Source organism: Callospermophilus lateralis, unplaced genomic scaffold (genome assembly GCF_048772815.1).
Source record: "Callospermophilus lateralis isolate mCalLat2 unplaced genomic scaffold, mCalLat2.hap1 Scaffold_96, whole genome shotgun sequence".
Taxonomy (NCBI): Eukaryota; Metazoa; Chordata; class Mammalia; order Rodentia; family Sciuridae; genus Callospermophilus; species Callospermophilus lateralis.
The window spans coordinates 626265-651033 of record NW_027517776.1 but is presented as its reverse complement, the minus strand read 5'-3'; the positions used below and the strand labels follow the sequence as shown (position 1 = coordinate 651033).

Genomic DNA, 24769 nt, shown 5'->3' with positions numbered 1-24769 from the left:
AGACTTTCCCTTCCCTTAGGAAAAGTGACTTTCCGGATATACCATTGGCACACCCTGAGATACAAAAAGACAAACATCATTTTATTAAATGTTTTTGCTACTTAGAATCCAAACAATATGAGTTTCTATAAAGTCATTACTTTAGTATGTACAACTATTTTGTGCATCAGGTGATTACTAAACTCCAAGTAAAGTATCACATATAATATTTTAGTAGAGTTTGCATCAATCATGTTGAATGACTTCACACACTATGGAGGTTTCAGTGACATTAAGTACACTCAGGAGATTTACTGTTTCACCATTAGTATTATTTCTAAAGCACATTTGTTATAGCTTGTCAATATTTTAAATAACAAAACAAAAAGTAAACAGATTGCTAACGAATAATCATAGACGGAAACACAAATGTAAACACCAGAATACTTAGAATGCATGCTGTATAAGAGAATTAGAACTCAATCATTTCATTCTCCAGCCACTTTTTTAAAATAAATGTCTTATCATCCTTGACACATAATTTATTTCTATTGGAAAAAATTAAAAATCCACACAAAATTTTAAAATAAGAATAATATTCTGGGGCTGGGTTTGTAGCTCAGTAGCAGAGTGCTTGCCTAGCATATGTGAGGCACTGGGTTCCACGCTGAGTACCACATAAAAATAAACAAAACAAAACAATAAAAGGCATTCTGGCCATTTACAACTACAAATTTTTTTTTAAATAAGTATATTCTAATGATAAGATAAATGAGAATTAAGAATTTTATTTAAAAATATGCATTTCCATAGATGAATACTTTAGCATAACAACACACAGCAGGTAATGAATCATATTCAGAAGTTTGTATCCACTTTATGCAGGCATTTATTCATTCATTCAAAATATTTATTCAGCATCCACTTGGAGCAAGATATTGTTGTATGTATTGTTACTAAAGCAGTAAAGGAAAAAGAGAAAAAAATCCTTCCTGAAAGAGATTGTAGCTGGTTGGCAGAATTTATGCATAACAAATAAATAAAATGCATGTCATGTGTTGGGATATGTAAAATATCAGAAGAGTTTTCAAAGCAAAACCTGAAGGAACCAAAGGGCCTATGTAAGTTGCTAACTTCAGAAAAGGCATTCCAGGCACAGGGAACAAGCAGAAAGACTTGAGGAAAGAAGCAGATGAACTCTGTTGCAGGGTGAAGAAGAGGGTCCTTGTAACTGGAAAGGAGTTGGTCAGGAGGGCAGTTGAAGGGTTGAAGTGAAGCAGGTCAGAGGAGTGACAGTGATGAAGGGAATGCGGTAATTTTGCATAGATTTTAGATTTCACTCAAAGTTAGATGAGAAGCCAGTTGAATGTTCTGTGGACAGCAGTGAAATGGTGTAACTTACTTTTGAATGGGGTTACTTTGGAGATTTTGTTGAGAAAATATTGTCAGGCACAACGTGGAGAGTGGGGAAATAGACTATTGCCACAGTCCAACAGAGATGCCATGCAATTTGGGACAAAGTTGGTGGCCATAGGGACCATTAGAACTGCACAGTTTGGGTAAACATAGCACAGGTAGAGCTGTGACTTGATTATATCTTCTTACCCACTAGTATTAATTGTTTTAGAAATGATTCTCTGTAGTGGAATTTTTTTTTTTTGCTGCATCTAGGAAAACCCAGATGTTTCACACACCAAAGAAAAGAGAGGAAAGATTTTAACCCAGTGTAATCCTCTTTTGTTTATATGTTTGTTTGCTTGCTTTTGTCTTTACTTTTGCATCTAGATTAAATTGGAAAAAAATTGTGCGCTGTTTGAAAAATATATAGGTATTATTATATTTTACAAGTAATGCACAATTCCTGTAGTTTATTTAAATCACTGTTTTTTTTTTAGAGAGAGAGAGAGAGAGAGAATTTTAATATTTATTTCTTAGTTTTTGGTGGACACTACATCTTTGTTTGTATGTGGTGCTGAGAATCAAACCTCAGCCGCATGCATGCCAGGCAAGCGCCTACCACTTGAGCCACATCCCCAGCCCCAAAATCACTGTTTTTTAAGTAAAATTTATATTAAATTTATTCCAGAAACAAATGACACACAAAATAAAATACACCTACAATCTATAGGAATTATAAATTCTAAATAATATTAAATCACCAAAAGAGATAAATGAATTTCATGATATCTCTTCTTTATGCTTTGTTTAAAGAAAACACCTGTAATCATATTTTCTTAAATCATGAATATTTTATGACACAAGGCTTCCCCAAACCAATCACTATTCTGTGAAAAACAGAAACACTAAATGTTTTAATAAATTTTTATAATTTTAAATTTAAAATTACAAATAATAGTCATAATGTTGTCAACTGACTTTTTTTTTATCTGTTTGCTTAAAGATTTTGGAAAAGTACCAAACATTAATGAAATGTTGGAAACCAGTTGAAATGCAGTAAAATCCAATCCAGTATAATAAGACTACTTTTTCTTCATCCACTTTGGGATTTGTCAACAAGTGAACTATGACAATACACCAGTTTTTGAGACTGATTCTACTCTGCCTATGCCTGCCACATTTCTGTTCTCCAGAGATAACATTCAGAAAGACTCCTGTGCCTCAACAAAGGACTTTAGGTGCACGAGTGTCAAGAAGTGATGGCAAAATTCTGCATCGTCAAAAACGTGGTTGGATGTGGACTCAGTTTTTCTTACTGGAGGAATATACAGGATCTGATTATCAATATGTAGGCAAGGTAAGTCCATACTGAAATGACAAATATTTACCTTCATACTTTACAAGTCTTACTATGGAAAATGAAAGGTTGTAGAGATGATGATCTGTATATCTTTGATTCCCAAAATATCCCAAAAGTATTATTTATGAAATATTATTCTATTTTGAAAAACTAGGAAATTGATAAATGTAGGAATTTATTTATGTGAATTAATTTTTTTCCACCAACTCATGGACTCAAGATGTAAAAAAAAATCACTTAAAATTTTAACTACAAAACAATGATAGATATCTGTTAATATAGTCATTTAAATGACTATATTCATATGTGTTTGTGTATATATGTGTGTGTATATGCATGTGTATTCTTTAGTTTTGTTAAATCAAAATTTGAGAGTATTTGTATAAAAGAAAAACAACTAAGAAGATCAGCAGGTAGAAACAATTTACTTACTACAATATGAGGGGAGCATACAAGTCTTGCATTAAACTTTTTGTTAAGTTTTTGTCTTCTAAGTAACACTATTTTTGATAAAATATATTTTCATTCATTTAAAAAATGTTGATATGTTTTATCATACTCAATTATATCAGTCCTTAAACATCCGATAATATAAGAAAGATGATATTAAAGGTGAAATGTTATATTGAGAAGGAAAACAAATAGCAACCTAAGCAATCTTAGCAAAAAGCAAAAATTAACAGACTTGTCACAGACCCAATGGTTGCATGCTTAAGAGCACAGTGTGAAGGTAATTTTTATGGGTGACACTATAGAAAACTTTTAAAACATGAAATCAACCACATAAAGATGTGATAATGGTAATCTTGCCCATAGAAACTATAAATGGTTTTGTTTGTTTTTTCCTGGACATAGGGATCATTTGGCATCTATTTTCCTTCATCTAGTTCTTAATGAGGATTTAATAAATGTTGAGAAATTAAAGTATTACATTATATACTCTCTCCAGATAGTCAAGATGCTTCTTGTTTTTTTTTTCTTTTTGCATTTCCCATAGAATGTTAATACTTTAAAATCAAGAACTATACTTCATATCTTTGTCCATAGTCCTTGGAATAGAGTTTAATAACTACTTAGCTGATTGAATTAACTTGAGCCTTATTGAATTTAATTCCCTCAGCCATCTGGTACCACTTGGCTCTTCAGCAGATAAAACTAGTCTAGAATTTTAAATCATTGAGAACAATTAAAGTGAGTAACCAGTTAAGATATATGCATCTTGATATGCAGTTAAATTATAGTCTCTCTATTCTGCTCTATGAAAGCAAATCAGAAAATCATTTAATGGGATGGGCATAGAGAATTTATGGTAGTTAATTTCTGTAATCTATATACTGAGCTCCTGGATGAACAAAAGTTTAGTAAATGCTTTACCTCTGAGATACAAGTAGATTCTGAATCTGTATTACAGCCACAGTGTCCATTTTATACTGTATGTTTCAAGTGGTAGAGCACTTTCAAGTTACTGTGGATTATTCATTTCATAATCTGTGAAATAGGATTTTTTTAAAAAATTTTTGTCTATATTACAGTATTGTATTAGTTATATTGCATTAACTGTCTATATAATTTAAAATCTTATTTTAAATGGAAGCATACACATTTATGTATGTCAAAAAGGCAATGCTAAACATACAATAATTTAATAAATGTGCCTTATGATGAATTTAAATTCATAATAAGACATATTTTCTTCAGGAAATATGAAAACTTAAAATATCCTACATATTCTCACTAATATTATTTATAATAAGTTTATTACAGCCATGGAAATTTCCCCTTAAGTTTTCATTTCCTTTAAGATAAGCATGTGATCTTAATGTGTGATGAGCACAAAAATGCAAAGAGGAAAGACATTTTTTAAATATTCAAACAACTGGGAGTCATTTAATTCATCAGATAAAAATTTTTGGTTATAGTGTTAAAGTTGAGGGAAACACAGGAAAATCATACAGTTGGCCACAGAACACCTAGCATATATAATGTTTTTTTCCTGCCAACATTTCTTTTTCAATGTTTAATTGCATTCTCTTGGTCTTCATTTTCTCATCTATGAAATCAAAAGGAATGATTACACCAGTGAACATTTATGTACATTCACTTTTTATAGTACTATTATTTTACTAATGTAAAGTGTATTTTAATATCTATTTAAAAAAGAGATAAAGAAATAAAGAGAGCATTGGGCAGTAGGGAGAGAGAAAGAGAAGTCAGTGGCTGAATTTCACCACCACAGCTACTATGTTATAAGAAATAGAGTTGGACTGGGGCTGTAGCTCAGTGGTAGAGCACTTACCTAGCGTGTGTGAGGCACTGGGTTCAATCCTCAGGACCATATAGAAACATATAAACTAAATAAAGGTATTTCATCTATAATATGCATATATATTTTTAAAGAAATAAAATCAACCATAATGAACTTAAAACATTTCTTTGCTGAGTTTTCAATGACTAAGAAGGCTATTCTAATAAATCATTCAATCAAATGGATTTCCAAGCAAAAAAAATGTATCTATCATAAAACCTTTTTTCTTCAAAGAGTTAGTAAGAATGCTGCCCTTTAAGGTATTTTCTATATACAAAAATTGATAGCATTTTGGGGAAGTTTTCATGTACTGTCCAATTTCTTCAACTTTGAAAGCATAGTCTTCAAGAGTTGAACTTCAAGAAATATACTTTAAACTGTGTAGCCTTTGTATTGCAAACCTCTAACTATTTTTAAATTTCCTAATTTGATTTGAGAAACATTATAATTTTTTACTTTTTATCAATTTGATATTTTCATATGTAGTTTCTAGTCACAGAGTCCTGTTGCCTGTAAGAGTTGTCCTGTTTTATCATAATTTCTAATTTCTCAGCTTCCTATTTTCAAATCTAAAATAAATAATGAAACTAAAACTTGTATTCTTGAATTCAATTTTGGTAATAACAGACAACTCTAAGTAAATTACTAATATTATTTACTGTACAAACTTTGTATTTTATACAAAAGTCTGAAGTAATGAAAAGCATGTTAAAATAGATTTTAGTAAAAATCAGATATAGAGACAAATCCAAACCCACGAAAATTAATAATATAAAAATAAAATCATGGATTTGTCTCTGAATCACTATAGTAATATCATTCACTTCAGGAAATAAAACTGTGAGCATATGTATATGGTCATGTATATATGTCTGTGTATTTATATAATCAGAATAACCCTCAATCCTCTTAAAATCATACAGCATCCAGAGTCATAAAAGATTAAGGGGCCTCCTAGCAATTCTGAACTAACAGATGTCATTAATATCCTTTTCTAAATACAGAATTAGGTACCAATTTTTGAGCATTCTTGAAAAACAGAAACCATGTTCAACTATTTCTTAAAATCATATCCCTTTGCCCTGAAACATTGTTGCCTTATCAGACTGGAGCCATAATGCCTGCTTTCCATTTCAATAGATTAAGAATATAGTTGAAGGTGTAATTCCCACTGATAATTTAACTGAGACTCCCTTCCACCCACAAGGTACATCACATCTTTTATGCATTGCTGCTGTTTATACACTCTATAACCTAAGATGAACAATCATTCTCCCTCTTGAATAGTCAATAGAAATACTGCTCCTAATGTTTCATTTGTTACAGTTTGGAAACAGCTGTTTTTGTTTGAACAAACCTCTTGCAGGTCATTTGACATTTCATTATTTTAGTTTACATTTTCTGACTCTAAACTTTCCCATGATCAAAGAGGAATGAGTCATGTATTTTGTCACTTCTTCTCAACTTCATGTTTTCAGAACTTTCTCATTTGCCTGCACCTTCTGAATGACTGTGATGAGCTCAAATTAACCTAGATTAGTGGTTCTAACTGTGAGTGATTTTGCCTCCCCTGGGACATTTATATGTGTATGGAAGCATTTTAGGTTTTTACAACTTGGCATGTGATTCTTAGGTCTGGCTGTCAATGGCCAGGACTACTACTAACCATTCACAATGCACAGAACTGACCCTCCAAGGGTCAGTTGTCAATGTCAGTAGTGCTAAGATTGAAAAACACCTTTCTAGAGTTTGCTATAGGGTTTTTTCCTTTTCTTTTCTTAAATGGTTCAATCTTGATTTTAAATTCTTCACGAGTTCTTACTTCTGAATCTACTTTAATTACAATCATATATCTTCCCTTAAGAGTTGCCAGTCATACTTGTTTTCCCCAGATTCTACTTCTACCAAGATCTTAACTCCTGTCTTAAGGCATGTAGTTGGCACCCATCTGCCAGTCATCCCTCACTGTAGAATTGTGGGCACCAAATACCACTATGAATGAAGTGATTATTTATTATGTCAATAAATATCTAGAAGGCCTTCCAGCTGCTACTTTGTTGTTAAGCATATGGCAATAAAAAATTTAAATTGTCTGCTCACTGACTATCTGTGTTTAGAGAGAGAACAAATAATATATAAGTGTGTGAGGAGATTATGAGGCTTTTTTTTTCTTTTTGTCTCAGGTATGGCCAAGAACAAAACAATAGGTAGGAAATATCACCATGTTTCATTTCTGCATTACTGAAAACTAAAATTGAAATAACACAGTTTTGGAATTTGTGTTTCATGAATCAATGTTGTTAAATGTTAAGACTAGACAGTCAAAGAACCTGCTTTTTTATTTATCTTTTTGTTTTTAGAAAGAGTTGTTCATGTGTAAAGCCTCATAATGAAACGGTCACTCAGGATTTCTAAAGGAAGTGTCTCCCAGAAACTCTTTTTTTTTCTCCCAGAAACCTTAAAGGTGATCCATGAAAGACAAACTCATTTTTAATCATTACTATGTTCAGAAATATCAGTGATGTCCACTATATTGGACTGTGTTCCTGTTTTCCGGTTAATTTTAATTATATGGGCATAATCATGGTCAACTATGAAAGGAGTGGTTAGAAGTCAAAGTGAAGCATGTCTAAAATGGGCAATTTAAAAAAAACTTCATAATATGTGGTAGTTTGGAAAGTAAAAAAAATACTTTTTAATTACTGAAATCAAACCTATATAAAAAATAAAAAGATCACTAATTATAGACTATTAATAGGATAGGAATGGAAGGTGGGGGTTGCTGGGATACACATTTATTTTCTATTTGATCAGTACCAAATACAGATACAAAATAAATAGAGTCTACAAAAGGTAAACAGAGTAGAAAATATTAGTGAAAAAAAGCTCTGGAAGAAAATCATTATGTGGTATCATTGACAAAGACTCCTTTAAATTAAGTGATAATACATTTCTTCCTAATGGGTGGGCATTTGGATAAAAAGAGACATTATTTCCCTTACATTTAATAAGTTATTCCCTGATAGCACTGCAAAGTGAATATATGATAGATTCTCTGTTGACTTTTATACAAATATACTAATAATCAAGCTGGAATCAATAAAAGCATTTTAAGAGGATGCCCTGCAGAATCCAATAATGTTTTCCAAGCAAGCCACCTATTGTTTCTTAAGTCATATATATATAAAAGATATATACATATATATAGGGCTGGGGTTGTGGCTCAGGCGGTGGCGTGGTCGCCTGGCATGCGTTTGGCCCGGGTTCGATCCTCAGCACCACATACAAACAGGGATATTGTGTCTGCCGAAAACTGGAAAATAGATGTTGAAATTCTCTCTCTCTCTCTCTCTCAAGAAAAAAAGATATATATATATATATATATATATATATATATATATATAATTTAAATTGTATTTTAACCAGAAATTATATAGAGAAAGCATGCTTGCATTCACAAATCTCATTATAATCTTGTAAAAAAAAAAGTAAGAATTCAAGATGATCTTGAGTAACACTCCAGATATACTTGACAGAGCTTGAAAGCCTCCATAATTATTTTGAAGATTAAAAATGATATCAAAAAGAATGTGCAGCTAAGATTTGTAAACACATAGAGAAGACATGGAGATTCATTTTAGCTTTTAAGTCACTCCGAAAGACTACTTTAACCATTTTACATATTTATTTTACACATTATTCTATACAAAAGTTTTATTGTGTCTTAGTGACATTATAAGAAATTGACTTTGAAGTTTGGTTTAAACAGTTTGCCTTATTCCATTTAAAATAATTGTTATCACTTTCAAACAGAATATGAAATGTCAAACGTGAAATGTGAAAAATAAAATTATTCAGGCACAAAATCAATTGGGAAATAGGAGGCTTGCAAAACATTTTAGATGAAATGAACCTAATAGGCATATTAAACATTTTATCCAATACTAGCAGAATACCCATTCTTCTAAGCCCAAATGAAGCATTCTCTAGGATAGATCAAGTTGGATAAAGAACAAAGCTTAACAAAGTTAAGATGGTTATAATCGGCCTGGGGATGTGGCTCAAGTGGTAATGTGCTCGCCTAGCATGTGCGGGGCTCTAGGTTTGATCCTCAGCACCACATAAAAAATAAAAAATAAAAATGTTGTGTCCACCAAAAACTGAAAAATAAAATAAAAAATTCTCTCTCTCTCTCTCTCTCTCTCTCTCTCTCTCTCTCTCTCTTCTCTCGCTCTCTTTAAAAAAAAGATGGTTGTAATCATATCCAGTATTTTTTTCTAGCTATAATGGAATTAGTCTAGAAATTAATAAAAATAGAAATTTTAGAAAAATTGCAAATACATGGAAACAATATGTTCTTGAACAACCTATTGACTCAACAAGATATTAAAAGTTAAATTATAAAATGTCTTGAAATTAACAAAAATCAGCACACAATATATCAAAAGTTTTGGAAGGCAATAATAGTTCAAAGAGAGCAGTTTATAGTAATAAATGCCTACATCAAAAAAGAAGAAAAAACTCAAATAACATTACAACTCAATGATTTGGAAAAATAAGAACAAACCGGACCAAAAATCAATAGAGGAAATAAAATTTTTAAAAAGATCAGATAAAAAATAAATTAAGAAAACAATAGAAATTCTGAGGAAAATCAAGAGTTGTCTCGTTGAAATGATAAACAAAATCAACAACTTTTTAGCCTGAATAAATAAGGGAGAAGAATCAAATAAATAAGTCTTAGACAAAAAGTGAAGTAATTATAACTAACACAGAAATAAAAAAGGGTCAAAAAATCACTGATTATTTATTCTATGACAAATTGAATAAACTAGAAGTATTTCATAGAAATGGATGGCACAGCAAAGTTGAATCAAGAAGAATAAAATCTGAACTGACAAGTAGTGAATACTAAAATTAAATCCATAAAAATCTCATCAAATAAAGTCTAGTATCAGATGCATTCACAGTGGAAATCCCCATCTAAAGAACTAATGCCAGTCCTTTCCAAATCATTTGAAAAATTTATATGGAACAAATATTTCCAAACTCAGTTTATGAAGCCAGTATTAACCTACTAAGAAATTTAGTTAGATATTACAAAAAAAATAGAAAGAAAGAAATTAATAGGAAATTCAGTATTTTTGAAGAACATAGATACTAAAATTTTCAACAAAATACTAACAAACCAACTGAACAATACAGAAACTATAATTCACTATGATCAAATTAGTTTTACCTTTTAGCTGAAAGGAGGGGTCAACATATGAAAATCAATAAATGAGGTACACTATATTCATAGAAAGAAAAAAACCAAAAAATATATGATCATAAGTAGATGCATAGTAAGCATTTGACAAAATTCAGCATCATTTCATTATTAAAATCTCTTAATAAATGTGGCATAGAAGGAATTATATCAACACACTAAGGATCATATATGAAAATTCCATGATTAGCATCACACTGGAGAAAAGTTGCAAATTTTTTCATCTAAGATCAGGAACAAGATAAAGATGCTCATAAATTCTATTCCACATGGTACTAGAAGTTCTAGCAACAATCATTAAAAAAGAAAAGTGAATAAAAGACATTTAAATAGACTAGGAAGAATGAAGTTTTGTCTGCTCACTGATGACATTACCTTATAGAAAGAAAACCCTAAATAAGATATCAAATATCAGCTAGAATCAATAAATTCTCTAGTAGAAGGGCACAAAAATTTCAGTGATTTGATACTTTCAGAATTCTTACTGTAGTGCATTTAAACTGGAATGCAGAAGGATAAATTGGAGAAACACATGTGGCAAACTTCTGAGTATCTTGCCTGAGATTAGCCTGAATATTCAGCAGTACTGAAGAAGGTGGGAAGCTGTATTACAGCAACCAAGAGAAAACCCTTTTTGTTTTTTGTCTTTTCTCATTGATTAAAAACTGCAACACAGGGCTGGGGATGTGGCTCAAGCTATAACACACTTGCCTGGCATGTGCGGGGCGCTGGTTGGATCCTTAGCACCACATAAGATGTTGTGTCTACCGAAAACTGAAAAATAAATATTAAAAAATTCTCTCTCTCACTCTCTCTCAAAAAAAACCTGCAATACAATAATCCATAGACTATATTATGGGAAGAATTCTTATTTTTCTTTATTTCAGAGAATATGTTTAATATTTTACCATCAATTCCAAAGTTTCCTAAGCCTATTTTAAATAATTTCTTTTTCAGAATAAAGAACTAACTTTTAATTCTAATACCTAATGTTTTTTATTCATAAAGAAGTATGAAATATTTCACAATATACTTATGTTCCCATTGAATACTGTTTATTTTTCCCTTTTCTAAATTAATTTGAGAGATACTTTATTTTTTCTTGTCTGAACTAAACTTTGAAGTTCTGGAAAAGCCCACATTGTTAATTATTTGTATATTTTAATCCATTTACTTTGTATATTTTTAAATATTTTAACTTTTTTATCTTATTGTTTTCTTATTTTTTTAATGCTTTGATTTATATCTCAATTTGGGCTTTTCTGATATATAATTTTTTACACAGATAGAGTTTGGTTTTGGGTTTTCACAGGGAAGACTACAGAGGTGAAATGTTGATGTCAAAACATCATATGATGCCATGGGCTCATGGCTTTAGCATTACTTATTATTGATCATGTAAGGCTAAGGTTCCCATGTAAGCATTTAGGTAAAATGTGAACCTGTGAACTAAATTTTCTAAAATTTCCCTGTTGGATTTAGAGATGAACTTTCTACTTGTGACATAAAAGAGGTAGGCAGTAATACCACATTTCCTACTCTGTTAAATAATTTGCACAAAATGGATTTTTTTCGTGAATGTTGGACAGAATTCAGAAAAGATACCTTATGGCACCACAATTTTATTGTAGGGAAATTTGAACTATTGATTTATTTTCTCTAATAATGATAAGGATAACTAAATTATTTTTCTTCCTTGTAGTAAACAGCGCTTTAAACATCTATTAAATTTTAATTGTAAAAAGCATAATTATGTCTCACAAAAGAATCCCAAAGAGATATTAATCGTTTTATTTTTTAAAATGTTTATTGTAGTATAACACTTGTGATAGTGATACAAAAAACTCACACTCAGTTTCCCATATCCTTAACATATCAATTACCTTAGTGCATTTGTCATATGTAATGACCCACTATATATGCTTTATTAACTCGGTTCTATACATTGCTCAGAGTCCATAACTTCTCTTAACCTTTTTCACTTCTAGGATCCAACCAGGAGCCCACAATGGCATTAGTTCTCATGCATCCTTAGACTTCTTTGAGCTCTGGAAGCTTTATAGATTTCTTTGGTTTTTATTACTTTGATATTTTTGAGATATACACATAAAATATTTTGCAGCATGTGTCTGAATTTTTTTTTCTGATTTTTTTTCTCATGGATACAGTATGGTTCTGGGCTTTTTGGTGGCTAACCCAGAGGTGAAGTGCCATTGTTGACATATTATATCATGCCTTGGACATATGACTTCAACATTACTTATACTAATGATGTTAACTTTCATTTCTGGTAAAGTTTCCAATGAAACACTACTTTCCTTACAGTGCTTTTTAGAAACTAGTCACGGATCATAGCAAATAATAAATGCACTGGTGGTTATTCTCCAACTCCGTTAAGGGTAGATTTACGATGTTATTTTAAAGTTTCCTGTAGAGGAGAGTTTTATTTTCTCACTATTCATTGATTTACTCATTTTTTATTGTTGTTTTTGCTTTTGATTGTAATATAAACTCTGTGACTTACTTTATTGCTTAAATTGATCCAAATTTGACCAATGGGAAGTCTAGCCAATCATTTTATTCCCTGAGCACTTTCTTACTTTCTGGAACTATCTTGCATATTTGCCAGGTAAGTGCTGGAATAAGACATTTCACAAGGAAGACATTTTAAACAGAAAGATGTGAGGAAAGTTAAACTTTCCAGAATTCAAGTCATCTTATGTTGTAATGCAGAAAGCTCATAGCTCTGAGTTGAAGCAAACATTTAAACACCTAATAAATTAAATACTGAAAGATAATGTAGGGTATCAGGAGATTTCAATGTAATAAATATCAGGAAAACTCAGTATGGAAAAGTCAGTCTCATTTAGTTGCTTTTGCAACTACTGGATAACAATCTAGGAGATCAAATTTCAATTAACAATGATACAATTGAGGAAATTCTGATGGCAAGTCATCACAGAAAAATCACTCAAAACAATAGAGTTGCAAAAAATAAGTAAAAAGTTATTGTTGGGGATTTAGAAACTGACTCATGACAAATAGCTTTATGATTTGATTTAAAACATCAGGAATTAATATTTTCAGACACAGTGAAACAATTAGATAGGTTTATATATTTTAATCTCATAATTCCACATTGAAGAATATAGATGCTATTAACCCTAAATGAAAAAGAATGTTTTACAGAAATGCTAGTTATAAAAAAAATAAAATGAAACATGTTAAAACTTCCAACAATAGGATAATGGTTAAATAATCAAGATGACTTGCAAAATAAAGCTTGCACAGATCTTAAAGTAAATATACAGACAATAAAAGCTTATGGGAATATTATTAGAAAGGAACATCTCTACTACTGGAAAAAACAGATAGAAAATTAAAAGTGTGTATTCTTTACACTAAGTAAATTAAATAAATGTTCAGGTTTGTTCATTTACATTCATTTATTTATAGTTATTCAGTAATTCTTTGATCACCTATGATGCATCAGAAGCTAAGGGTGTAGAATAAATTTTAAATCTTGTATTTTGACAAAATCTCAAAAACATTTGAAAATATAAATAGAATCCTTTCATCATTAAGTCCTTTTAAGGGTTAAATATTTTAATTCATAAAATACTGAAGGCAATAGACTAAAATTGTAGATGAGGTTTCAGGAGACATTTTGAGAGCAAAGTCGACCTCCTGGTCTCAGAAAGGTATGAATGACTATGAAAAATTCACTTGAAGAGAAGCTCTTCTGTAATAATTAGTATACTAACTCATAATTAATCCCTAACTCATATACATGAGCTATTTTTCATTTAATCTATGGATTAGTTTGTACTTAAGCCTATCATCTTGTTCTTTATTTCCTGTTTGCTTTTGCTCCTTTTTTCTTTTCTCTTTTTCTATTGTTTGTTAAAGTAACTGAACTTGGTTGTAACCATGATAGTAATTTTTTTTTTTTTGTGTGTGTGTGTGTGTGTGTGTGTATGTGTGCACAGGATTTGGTATGCTGTGGGTAGTGGCTAGATACAGAAGGCCTGTGATCTAAGAACGTTTTTTTTTTTTTTTTTTTTTTTTTGGTGCCGGGGATTGAACTCAGGGGCACTCAACCAGCAAGCCATATCCCCAGCACAATTTTGTATTTTATTAGAGACAGGATCTCACTGAGTTGCTGAGTGCCTCACCATTGCTGAGGCTGGCTTTGAACTTGTGATCCTCCTGTTTCAGCCAATCAAGCAGCTTGGATTAGAGATGTGTACCACCATGCCCAATGATTTTTTTGCATTTTTTAAAGCTAGGTTTAACAAAGAAATAAAGGAAAAGAACATGATGTAAAGGTTAAAAGTGTTCCTACAAACTAAAGTATTTACTATTTCTTATCTCCATCTTTACAAATAAAGAAAAAAAGAATGAACCTGTTTAGTGCCTTCTTTGGAAATTACTTTATGGAAATTCTTCTTTCTGTATGATAGTGTGAAGCCCTTAAAAATATTGGTGCTAGATTAAACCAATCAAAATGACCTTAATAGTTCTACTACTTTCAGATGTATTTGTCAAAGCTTTAAAACTCTTCAGCTATCTTTTATAAATGAAAACCAAAGTTTTAAAAACATTTTATCACAATATGCATCAAGTAAAACTTGAAAATTTTATGTGTCTTCCCTTTGGGCAATAAAAACAGTGTTTCCTAAGAAATAGGAAGCAAATTAGAATAAAAAGTCTATTTTTCTCAGCTCACTGCCTTGAGACACAAGTGAAAAAGAAGAATCCGGGCTGACCCTAATGCTAATGACCATGTTTTGAGATTCCAGGAAAACTGAATTGGCCCATGATCACATGCCTCAATAACTTGGGACAGAGTACCAGAGATGAGAAAGCTATAGAGTGAGAGAACTCCATAAATATTAATAACACACCCTTCAATTATTCATCATGTGTGAAAACTACCTGAGGCTAGGGGAAGAACCACATACAGACATTAGAAGAAAACACTGTCCCCTCTTCACAGAGAGCTGTGAATAGCAACGTTCTTATCAACCAGACAGGGAAAAAATAAAAATAAAGGAACCATGTGTTATTGATTAATAATGAATATCTTGACTCAAGTAGAAAACAATTAACCTAAGAATTATCACAATTCTTCATTTAGAAAAAAACGAAAATCTTAAAAAAAATAATATTCAAAACACAAACAGATCCAGAATAAAGTCTATTAAAAATACACAGAATCCTAAAATGAATTCTTCTGTGAAATGAATGATAAAATTATAAGTTGTGCAAAGAAGCAGGAAAGTGAACACTAATAAACAGATAAGCCAATCAATTGAAATTAACCCAGAAATTAAACATGTTATAATTAGCAAGGATATGAAAATACAATGCATGTATTCCTTCTAATAAAATAATATTTGGGGCCATTGAATATACAAAAGGTACATAATTCAATCCTTTTTAGTTGTAAAGTAAGATGTATATAATGGAAGATACAGAAGGTATAAATATGATTAGGTTAGATATTGCAGATATAAAGAATAAGGAAGGTGAAGATAAAGCAATAGAAATTACCCAACTCAAACAAAGAGGTTAAAAAATTCTCTTTTAAATTGAAGATTTTTTTCACTTAGTTTCCTATGCTACCCATTCACTAACTTATTTTAGCTAGAATGAGTTTAGTTTCTATTGTCTATTTATGGTTTAACTTACAAAAAACATTGTACAAAATTAGTTTATCAATATCCAACTTTAATCCAGCTTTAGTGTTACACGGATGCTGTTGTTAATGTGACACAGATCACATTATTGCAATTCTCATTGTCTTGTGCATTCCTCATCTGTTTAAAGTCACACTTTTTTTTTTATTCTCATCATGATTGCTTCTTACATCTCATATTCAGTAGGAAATCACTTGTCTTTGTTAGGAAATAAGAATTTTCTTTAGTATATTTGCTATTAATGATAATACTGAATTTGAAGAGATCTTGGACTTCATGTGAAAATATTGATTTTGTGGGTATAGAATTTGAGAATGACAGCTATTTCTCTCTCTTTTGGTATTATTGGATTCTTGTTTCTGAAAAGTTAGTAGATGGTCTGCCTCTCATATTGAACACCACTTTACCACTTGCCTTTTTTAAATTTTTTTTTATTTTTTTTCTACTGCTTTTAAGCATTAGCCTTATGGTTTTCTATTTAACTTACATGTTTAAATCTTCTAGAGCTATTGGTGAGCCAGACTGTGGCCATAGCTTCATAGGAGCAATATTGTTACTTTACATGTGGTTACTATTCATCTTCTTTCCTTTATTTTTCTGCTTTTATTACATTTATATAGGTTAATTATCTGTTTTTAACTGTTTAATAATTGGACATTTATCAACCGCCTTTTTTATTAATTCTTTTCAGTTATACATGACAGTATGATCCATTTTGCCAAATTATACAACCATAGAAAATATCTAATTCTAATTAGGACACCATTCTTGTGGATTGGTGTGATAGCCAAATTATGTTAGATCTATTCTATTGTCTTTCCTATTCCTATTCCTCCTCCATTCCTTTCATTCTCCTTTGTCTAATCAACTGAAATTCTCTTCTCCTCCCTACCTTTATTGTGGTTTAGCTTCCACATATAAGCAAAGATATTTGACCTTTAGTTTTTTGGGATTGGCTTATTTCACATAACATGACAGTTTCCCATTCCAGTTATTTACTGGCAAATGCCATAATCTCATTCTTCATTATGGCTGAGTAATATTTCATTGTGTATATATACCACAATATCTTTATCTATTCTTCTGTTGATGGACATACAGGTTGGTTCCATAGCTTAGTTATTGTGAATTGTACTGCTATAAACATTAATTTGGCTGTCACAGTAGTATGCTGATTTTAAGTCTTTTGGGATAGATGCTAAAGGGTGGGATAAATGCGTCAAATGATGGTTCCATTCCTAGTTTTTTTGAGGAATCTCCATATTGCTTTTCAGAGGGGTAGAAAAAAATTGCAGTCCCATTAACAATGTATGAATGTACCATTTCCCCCCATCCTTGTCGACATGTGTTATTTATATTCTTGCCATTCTGATAGGAGTAAGATAAAATATCAGTATATTTTTCAATGTCTCTAATTGCTAGACATGTTGAAATTTTTTATATATTTGTTTATTATTCATATGTCTTCTTTTTTATTTTTATGGATCTATTGTTTTCTATTCTCTCCAGAATTTTTACCATAATTATTTTCCAAAATAATTTCTTTGCTCATATCTGAAAGTGGTAGACTGTCTCTAAGAATTTGATAGGATCTTCAAACATATTTTCAGTGTATGTTGTATTTTAATCATTTGAATATATTGTTAAACACACTGGACTATTTTTATGAAGTCAAATTATTTATTTGTTTCCCTTTTCTAAGGTTTTTCCTTTATTTTTCTGATTCACTTCTTGGAGCTAACTCTCTTCATTATTTTGTTTCTACATATTTTTGTTTTTGATGTTTTTATTATTTCATTATAGTTATACATAATATTGGGATTCATTGACATAATCATACATGCATGAAATATAAATTATCTGAGTCTATCTTTCTAAATGTTTCACATATATTTTTGGTTTAAAATGTTCTTTTATCAACTATATTCAGAGCAATTTCTGTATTTTTAAAATTTGTGCTAATGTATTTATGTTTTTGTCACTGTTTAACTCTTCACATTTTTTCCTGAGCTCTCTTTGTTGTCGTTTTTAGTAAAATATCTTCTATCAATTTTTGCATCAATTATCATAGTCTTTTTTCAAAAAAAAAACCAATTTTCTTCATAGTTTTCTGGTGGTATTTATTTATTTACTTACTTATTGATTTGTATGCCTTTCTATCATGTTCTTCTGCCCATCCTTTTTCTTCTTCTAGTAAATTTTACAAAATCTTAGCTGTTTTTTCCCCCTCATAAGTCTTATGGCGGTAGTAGTATATACAGGTAGGTATTGTGAAACATGCAAGAATGTAGGAATTTTCTCTTAATATGTGAATATGGTGTCAGACATGAAATTTGTATACATTGGCTGTTATTTCTTTACACTCATTAAAATTGATGTTTCTAGGGATGTTCAAAATGTAGAATGAGTCTAATCTCTCAGTCTCATACATGTATAACTTCCTGCAAATAAAGTCTTCTCTTTGATTCATTTTATCCTAAAATTCTTGTGCCAAAACTGATCTCTTATGCTTCTGCCATCAGTTAACATCACTATTCATTTTCTTCTAAATAAGATGGTGCTGATTTTTTTCTTGCCCTTTAATACCAATTTTACTCAATTCTTAAGCAATGTGAGAGTTTGGAAACAATATGTGCAGTTGAAAATCCATGTGTAACCTTTTTATATCTTTAAAATTAATTTTAACTAGGAATATATAACAACAAAATGTTTTTTAATTCATAGTACACAGTTGTAGCACAACTTTTTATTTCTCTGATTGTACATGATGTAGCACCACACCCTATGTACATGCAGTCTTATATGTACATAAGGTAATGATGTCCATTTTATTCCACCATCGTTCCTGCCCCCTCCCCAACCTCACTCCCCTTTGCCCAAGCAAAGTTGCTTCATTTTTCCCATGCCTCCCTTTACCCCATTTCAGCCTTTTGTGTGTGTGTGTGTGTGTGTGTGTGTGTGTGTGTGTGTGTGTGTGATTGGCTTGCTTCACTTAGCATAATATTTTCCAACTCAATCCATTTACCTGCAAATGCCGTGATTTTATTGCTGAGTAATATTCCATTGTGTATATATACCGTCCGTTTCTTTATCTATTTACCTATTGAAGGGCATCTAGGTTGCTTCCACAGTTTACCAATTGTGAATTGAGCTGCTATGAACATTGTTGTGGCTGCATTACTACAGTATGCTGATTTTAAGTCCTTTGGGTATAGACGGAGGAGTGAGATAGAGGGTCAAATGATGGTTCCATTGCATGTTTTCTAATCACCATACTACTTTCCAGATCAGTTGCACCAATTTGCAGTCCCACCAGTAATATGTAAGGGTGCCTTTTTCCCCACATCCTCACCAACATTTATTGTTGTCTGTATTCTTGCCATTCTGACTGTCATGAGTTGAAATCTTCGAGTAGTTTTGATTTGCATTTTTCTAGTTGCTAAAGATGATGAATATTTTTTTATATATTTGTTGATTGATTGTATGCCCTCTTTTGAGAAGTGTCTGTTCAATTCCTTGGCCCATTTATTTATTGATTGTATATCCACTTTTGAGAAGTATCTGTTCAATTCCTTGGCCCATTTATTGATTGAGTTGTTAGTATTTTTGGTGTTAAAGATTTTTGCGTTCTTTATATATCCTGGAGATTAGTGTTCTATCTGATGTGTGTGAGAAAAATTTTGCTCCCAAAATATAGGCTCTCTTTTCACCTCATTGATTGTTTCTTTTGCTGAGAAGAAGCATTTTAGTTTGAGCCTGTCCCATTCATTGATTCTTGATTTTAATTCTTGTGCTATAGGAGTCTTGTTAAGGAAGTCGGGACCTAAATCAACATGATGAAGATTTTGGTCTGCTTTTTAACAAAAGAGGTGAAAAACTTATACAATGAAAACTACAGAACCCTAAAGAGAGAAATAGAAGAAGATCTTAGAAGATGGAAAAATATACCCTGTTCATGGATAGGTAGAACTAATATCATCAAAATGGCGATATTACCAAAAGTTCTCTATAGGTTTAATGCAATGCCAATCAAAATACCATCGGCATTTCTTGTAGAAATAGAGAAAGCAATCATGAAATTCATATGGAAAAATAAAAGACTCAGAATAGCAAAAACAATGCTAAGCAGGAAATGTGAATCAGGTGGTATAGCGATACCAGACTTCAAACTATACTACAGAGCAATAGTAACAAAAACAGCATGGTACTGGTACCAAAACAGGCAGGTGGACCAATGGTACAGAATAGAGGACACAGAAACCAATCCACAAAACTACAACTATCTTATATTTGATAAAGGGGCTAAAAGCATGCAATGGAGGAAGGATAGCATCTTCAACAAATGGTGCTGGGAAAACTGGAAATCCTTATGCAACAAAATGAAACTGAATCCCTTTCTCTCACCATGCACAAAAGTTAACTCAAAGTGCATCAAGGAACTTGATATCAAATCATAGACATGGCGTCTGATAGATGAAAAAGTTGGCTACGATCTACATATGGTGGGGTCGGGCTCCAAATTCCTCAATAGGACACCCATAGCACAACAGTTAATAACTAGAATCAACAAATGGGACTTACTCAAACTAAAAAGTTTTTTTTCTCAGCAAAAGAAACAATAAGAGAGGTAAATAGGGAGCCTACATCCTGGGAACAAATCTTTACTCCTCACACTTCAGACACAGCCCTAATATCCAGAATATACAAAGATCTCAAAAAATTAGACAATAAGATAACAAATAACCCAATCAACAAATGGGCCAAGGACCTGAACAGAAATTTCTCAGAGGAGGACATAAATCAATCAACAAGTACATGAAAAAATGCTCATCATCTCTAGCAGTCAGAGAAATGCAAATCAAAACCACCCTAAGATACCATCTCACTCCAGTAAGATTGGCAGCCATTAGGAAGTCAAACAACAACAAGTGCTGGCGAGGATGTGGGGAAAAGGGTTCACTTGTACATTGCTGGTGGGACTGCAAATTAGTGCGGCCATTTTGGAAAGCAGTATGGAGATTTCTTGGAAAGCTGGGAATGGAACCACCATTTGACCCAGCTATTCCCCTTATTGGTCTATTCCCTAAAGACCTAAAAAGAGCATACTATAGGGACACTGCTACATCCATGTTCATAGCAGCACAATTCACAATACTAAGACTGTGGAACCAACCTAGATGCCCTTCAATAGATGAATGGATAAAGAAAATGTGGCATTTATACGCAATGGAGTATTACTCTGCAATAAAAAACGACAAAATCATAGAATTTGCAGGGAAATGGATGGCATTAGAGCAGATAATGCTAAGTGAAGCTATCCAATCCCTTAAAAACAAATGCCAAATGTCTTCTTTGATATAAGGAGAGTAACTAAGATCAGAGTAGTGATGAAGAGCATGAGAAGAAGACTAACATTAAACAGGGATGAGAGGTGGGAGGAAAAGTGAGAGAGAAGGGAAATTGCATGGAAATGGAAGGAGATCCTCAGGGGTATACAAAATTACATACAAGAGGAAGTGAGGGGAAAGGGAAAAAATATAAGGGAGAGAAATGAATTACAGTAGAGGAGGTAGAGAGAGAAGAGGGGAGGGGAGGGGGGGAAGGTAGAGGATAGGAAAGGCAGCAGAATACAACAGACACTAGTATGGCAATGTGTAAATCAATGGATGTGTAACTGATGTGATTCTGCAATCTGTATACGGGGTAAAAATGGGAGTTCATATCCCACTTGAATCAAAGTGTGAAATATGATATATCCAGAACTATGTAATGTTTTGAACAACCAACAATAAAAATTAATAATAATAAAAAAGAATCATATGATGACACCAATTGATGCAGATTAATCATTTGACAAAATGCAGCATCCGTTCATGTTCAAAAAACTCGAAAACCTAGAAATAGTAGGAACATACCTCAATATTGTAAAAGATGTCTATGCTAAACCGAAGGCCAATATCATTCTAAATGGTGAAAAATTGGAAACATTCCCTCTAAACACTGGAGCAAGACAGGGATGTCCTCTTCCGCCACTTCTATTCAACACAATTCTTGAAACTCTAGCCAGAATAATTAGACAGACAAAACAAATTAAAGGGATATATAGGAAAAGATGAACTCAAACTATCATTATTTGTTGATGACATGATTCTATACTTAGTGGATCCAAAAAATCTCCACCAGAAAACTTCTTGAATTAATGAATTCATCAAAGTAGCAGCATATAAAATCAATATTCATAAATCAAATGCATTTGTATACATCAGTAATTAATCCACTGAAGGAAAAATTAGGAATACTACCCCATTCACAATAGCCTCAAAATAAAAATAAAAATAAAATACTTGGAAATAAACTTAACAAAAGAGGTAAAAAGACCTGTACAATGAAAAATACAGAACACTAAATAAAAAAATTAAAGAAAATCTTAGAAGATGGAATCATCTCCCATGCTCTTGGAAAGGGAACAGTTATATTGTCAAAATGGCCATACTACCCAAAGCACTATACAGAGTCAATGTGATTCCAATTAAAATCCCAATGTCATTCATTATAAAAATAGAAAAAGCAATAATGAAATTCATTTGGAAAAATAAGGGACCCAGAATAGACAAAGAAATCCTTAGCAAGAAGAGTAAAGCAGGAGGCATCACAATACAGACCTCAAACTATACTACAAAGCTAGAGTAACAAAAATGGAATGGTATTGGCAATAAATGATGCTGGCAGAACTGGAAATCCATATGCAGCAATATGAAAATAAACTTCTATCTCTCATCATCCACAAAACTCAACTCAAAGCATATCAAGAACTTAGTAAGTCCAGAGACCCTGTGCCAAATAATAGAGGAAAAAGTAGGTCCATGTGTAACTTTTGATTAACCCAAAAGTTAACAACTATTAGCCTGTTGTTATGGGGAAGCAGTACTGATAATATAAAGTCATTCACCACATATTTTATGATATATACATTCTATAATAAGGTGAAAAATATAAGACAAATATGAGATATCACTTTTTACTCTGATACACATGAACTGAACTGTTCATGCAGGCGATTAGCATCACAAGGCATTTTAAGGGAATACTTGCAATATGAACTCACAAAGGTATTACAGGTAGCTACCACATTATTGTAATAGTACATTATAAGAGTCATGATTTAATCCGCATCTGTACATTTGTTTGTTATTATCTAAACTATCAATGGCCCATCTACAGAATATCTTTGCATGCATAAATTTTGATAAATTAAAATTTATATAGTAGACTCATGTTTTATGATAGGAATGATAGACTATTTTCTACATGTAACTTATACATTCATGTTACATCTAACTTTATCTTATTTTTTTCAATATTTCTAGGTTGCATAGTGTTTGTGTTGGTTCTTTCAAGTTGTTGCAACTCTCCCAAAGAAAAATCCACATGTATGTGGTCCTGCTCATTTAAAACCCATATTGTTCAATGGTCAACTATATTTGGTCTAATTGAACTCTGCCAGCTTTTTGTTAGTTTCTCAGCACTATTTATCCATCTTTCTTCTTTTTCTCCCTGATAATAATCACATCATGTGCATAACCTTAGGGTATCACATAGTTTCTTTAATAAGGGAACTGATATTACTTCTGCTTAATCTCTCAAATTTATTCAAGGTGTTTTAAAGAAGATAAAGTGGGAAACTCACTACATATCATTATTTTAAAATTTTATTTCAATTATTTATATGTATTAATTATATTTTTTAAATCTATTCATTTAATTTATTTATTTTTATATGGTGCGAAGGATTGAACCCAGAGCTTCACACATATTAGGCAAGCACTCTACCACTCAGCTATAACCCTAGCCCTAATTACACATTTTAATGGAGTTCAGTGTGATATTTCAACACATGCACATAACATACACTAGCCAAATCTAGACTCCCTTTATCTACCATGCTCAGCCTTCCAGTCCTCTAGTAAACACTGTTAAACTCAGGTCAATTTATTTTTAGCTTCCATATATAAAATAATATATTGTATTTGACTTTGTGTGTCTGACTTATTTCAACTAACATAATATCCTCCAGTTTCATTCATTTTATATCAAATAACAGGATTTCATTATTGTTTCTACATGTATCATATTCTATTGCACATATATCACATTTTTTATACCCCTTTATCTCTTGAAAGGCACTTAGGTTTATTTCACATCTAACGTATTGCAAATAGTGCTACAACGAACATAGGCATGCAGAAATCTTTTTGGTGTCCTGATTTTAATTTGTTAGAGAACAAGGAATGATGGTTTCATTTGTAGTTTGTGGAGAAACTTTGGACATTCTCCATATAGGAACTAATAACGAATGTTTCAAAGGTACCATAGAGAATGGTTGACTTCATTACACATACCTGGTCTTTCAGTTTCTCAAATCCTTTTAAGCTCCATCTGTGATTTCATGTCCAGTGTGAATTTCAATATAATATTGATTTTACCATAGCCATAAAGACAAGTTTTTTTCAGGGGCATCTTCTGGTTTTGTCATGAAGACTATGATTGTATAAAATTATGGATTTTTGAATAATGAAGTATTTTAAATGAAATTGAGTTTACCTTTTGTGGCTTTATGATCCATAAGAATGATCACTTGTGAAATATACATAGCAATCCTCTGCTTGAGTCAGCTCATGAGAATACTTTGTTAATTTTTCAGAATGTTTTTATGTTAGCTAATGCCATAGGGTACTTTTATATTACAGAAATTGGAG

At 31.6% G+C, this 24769-nt stretch overlaps 1 protein-coding gene across 1 annotated transcript in view; it reads left to right on the top strand.

Annotated features, from left to right (window-relative positions):
* The first annotated feature begins 2503 nt into the window (after positions 1-2503).
* The window catches only part of LOC143641315 (cadherin-10-like), a 104992-nt gene continuing 82726 nt past the window's right edge, over positions 2504-24769 (top strand). Inside the window, 1 exon segment of the mRNA XM_077108579.1 lies at positions 2504-2734. Within this exon segment, the coding sequence (XP_076964694.1) occupies positions 2504-2734 (231 nt within the window).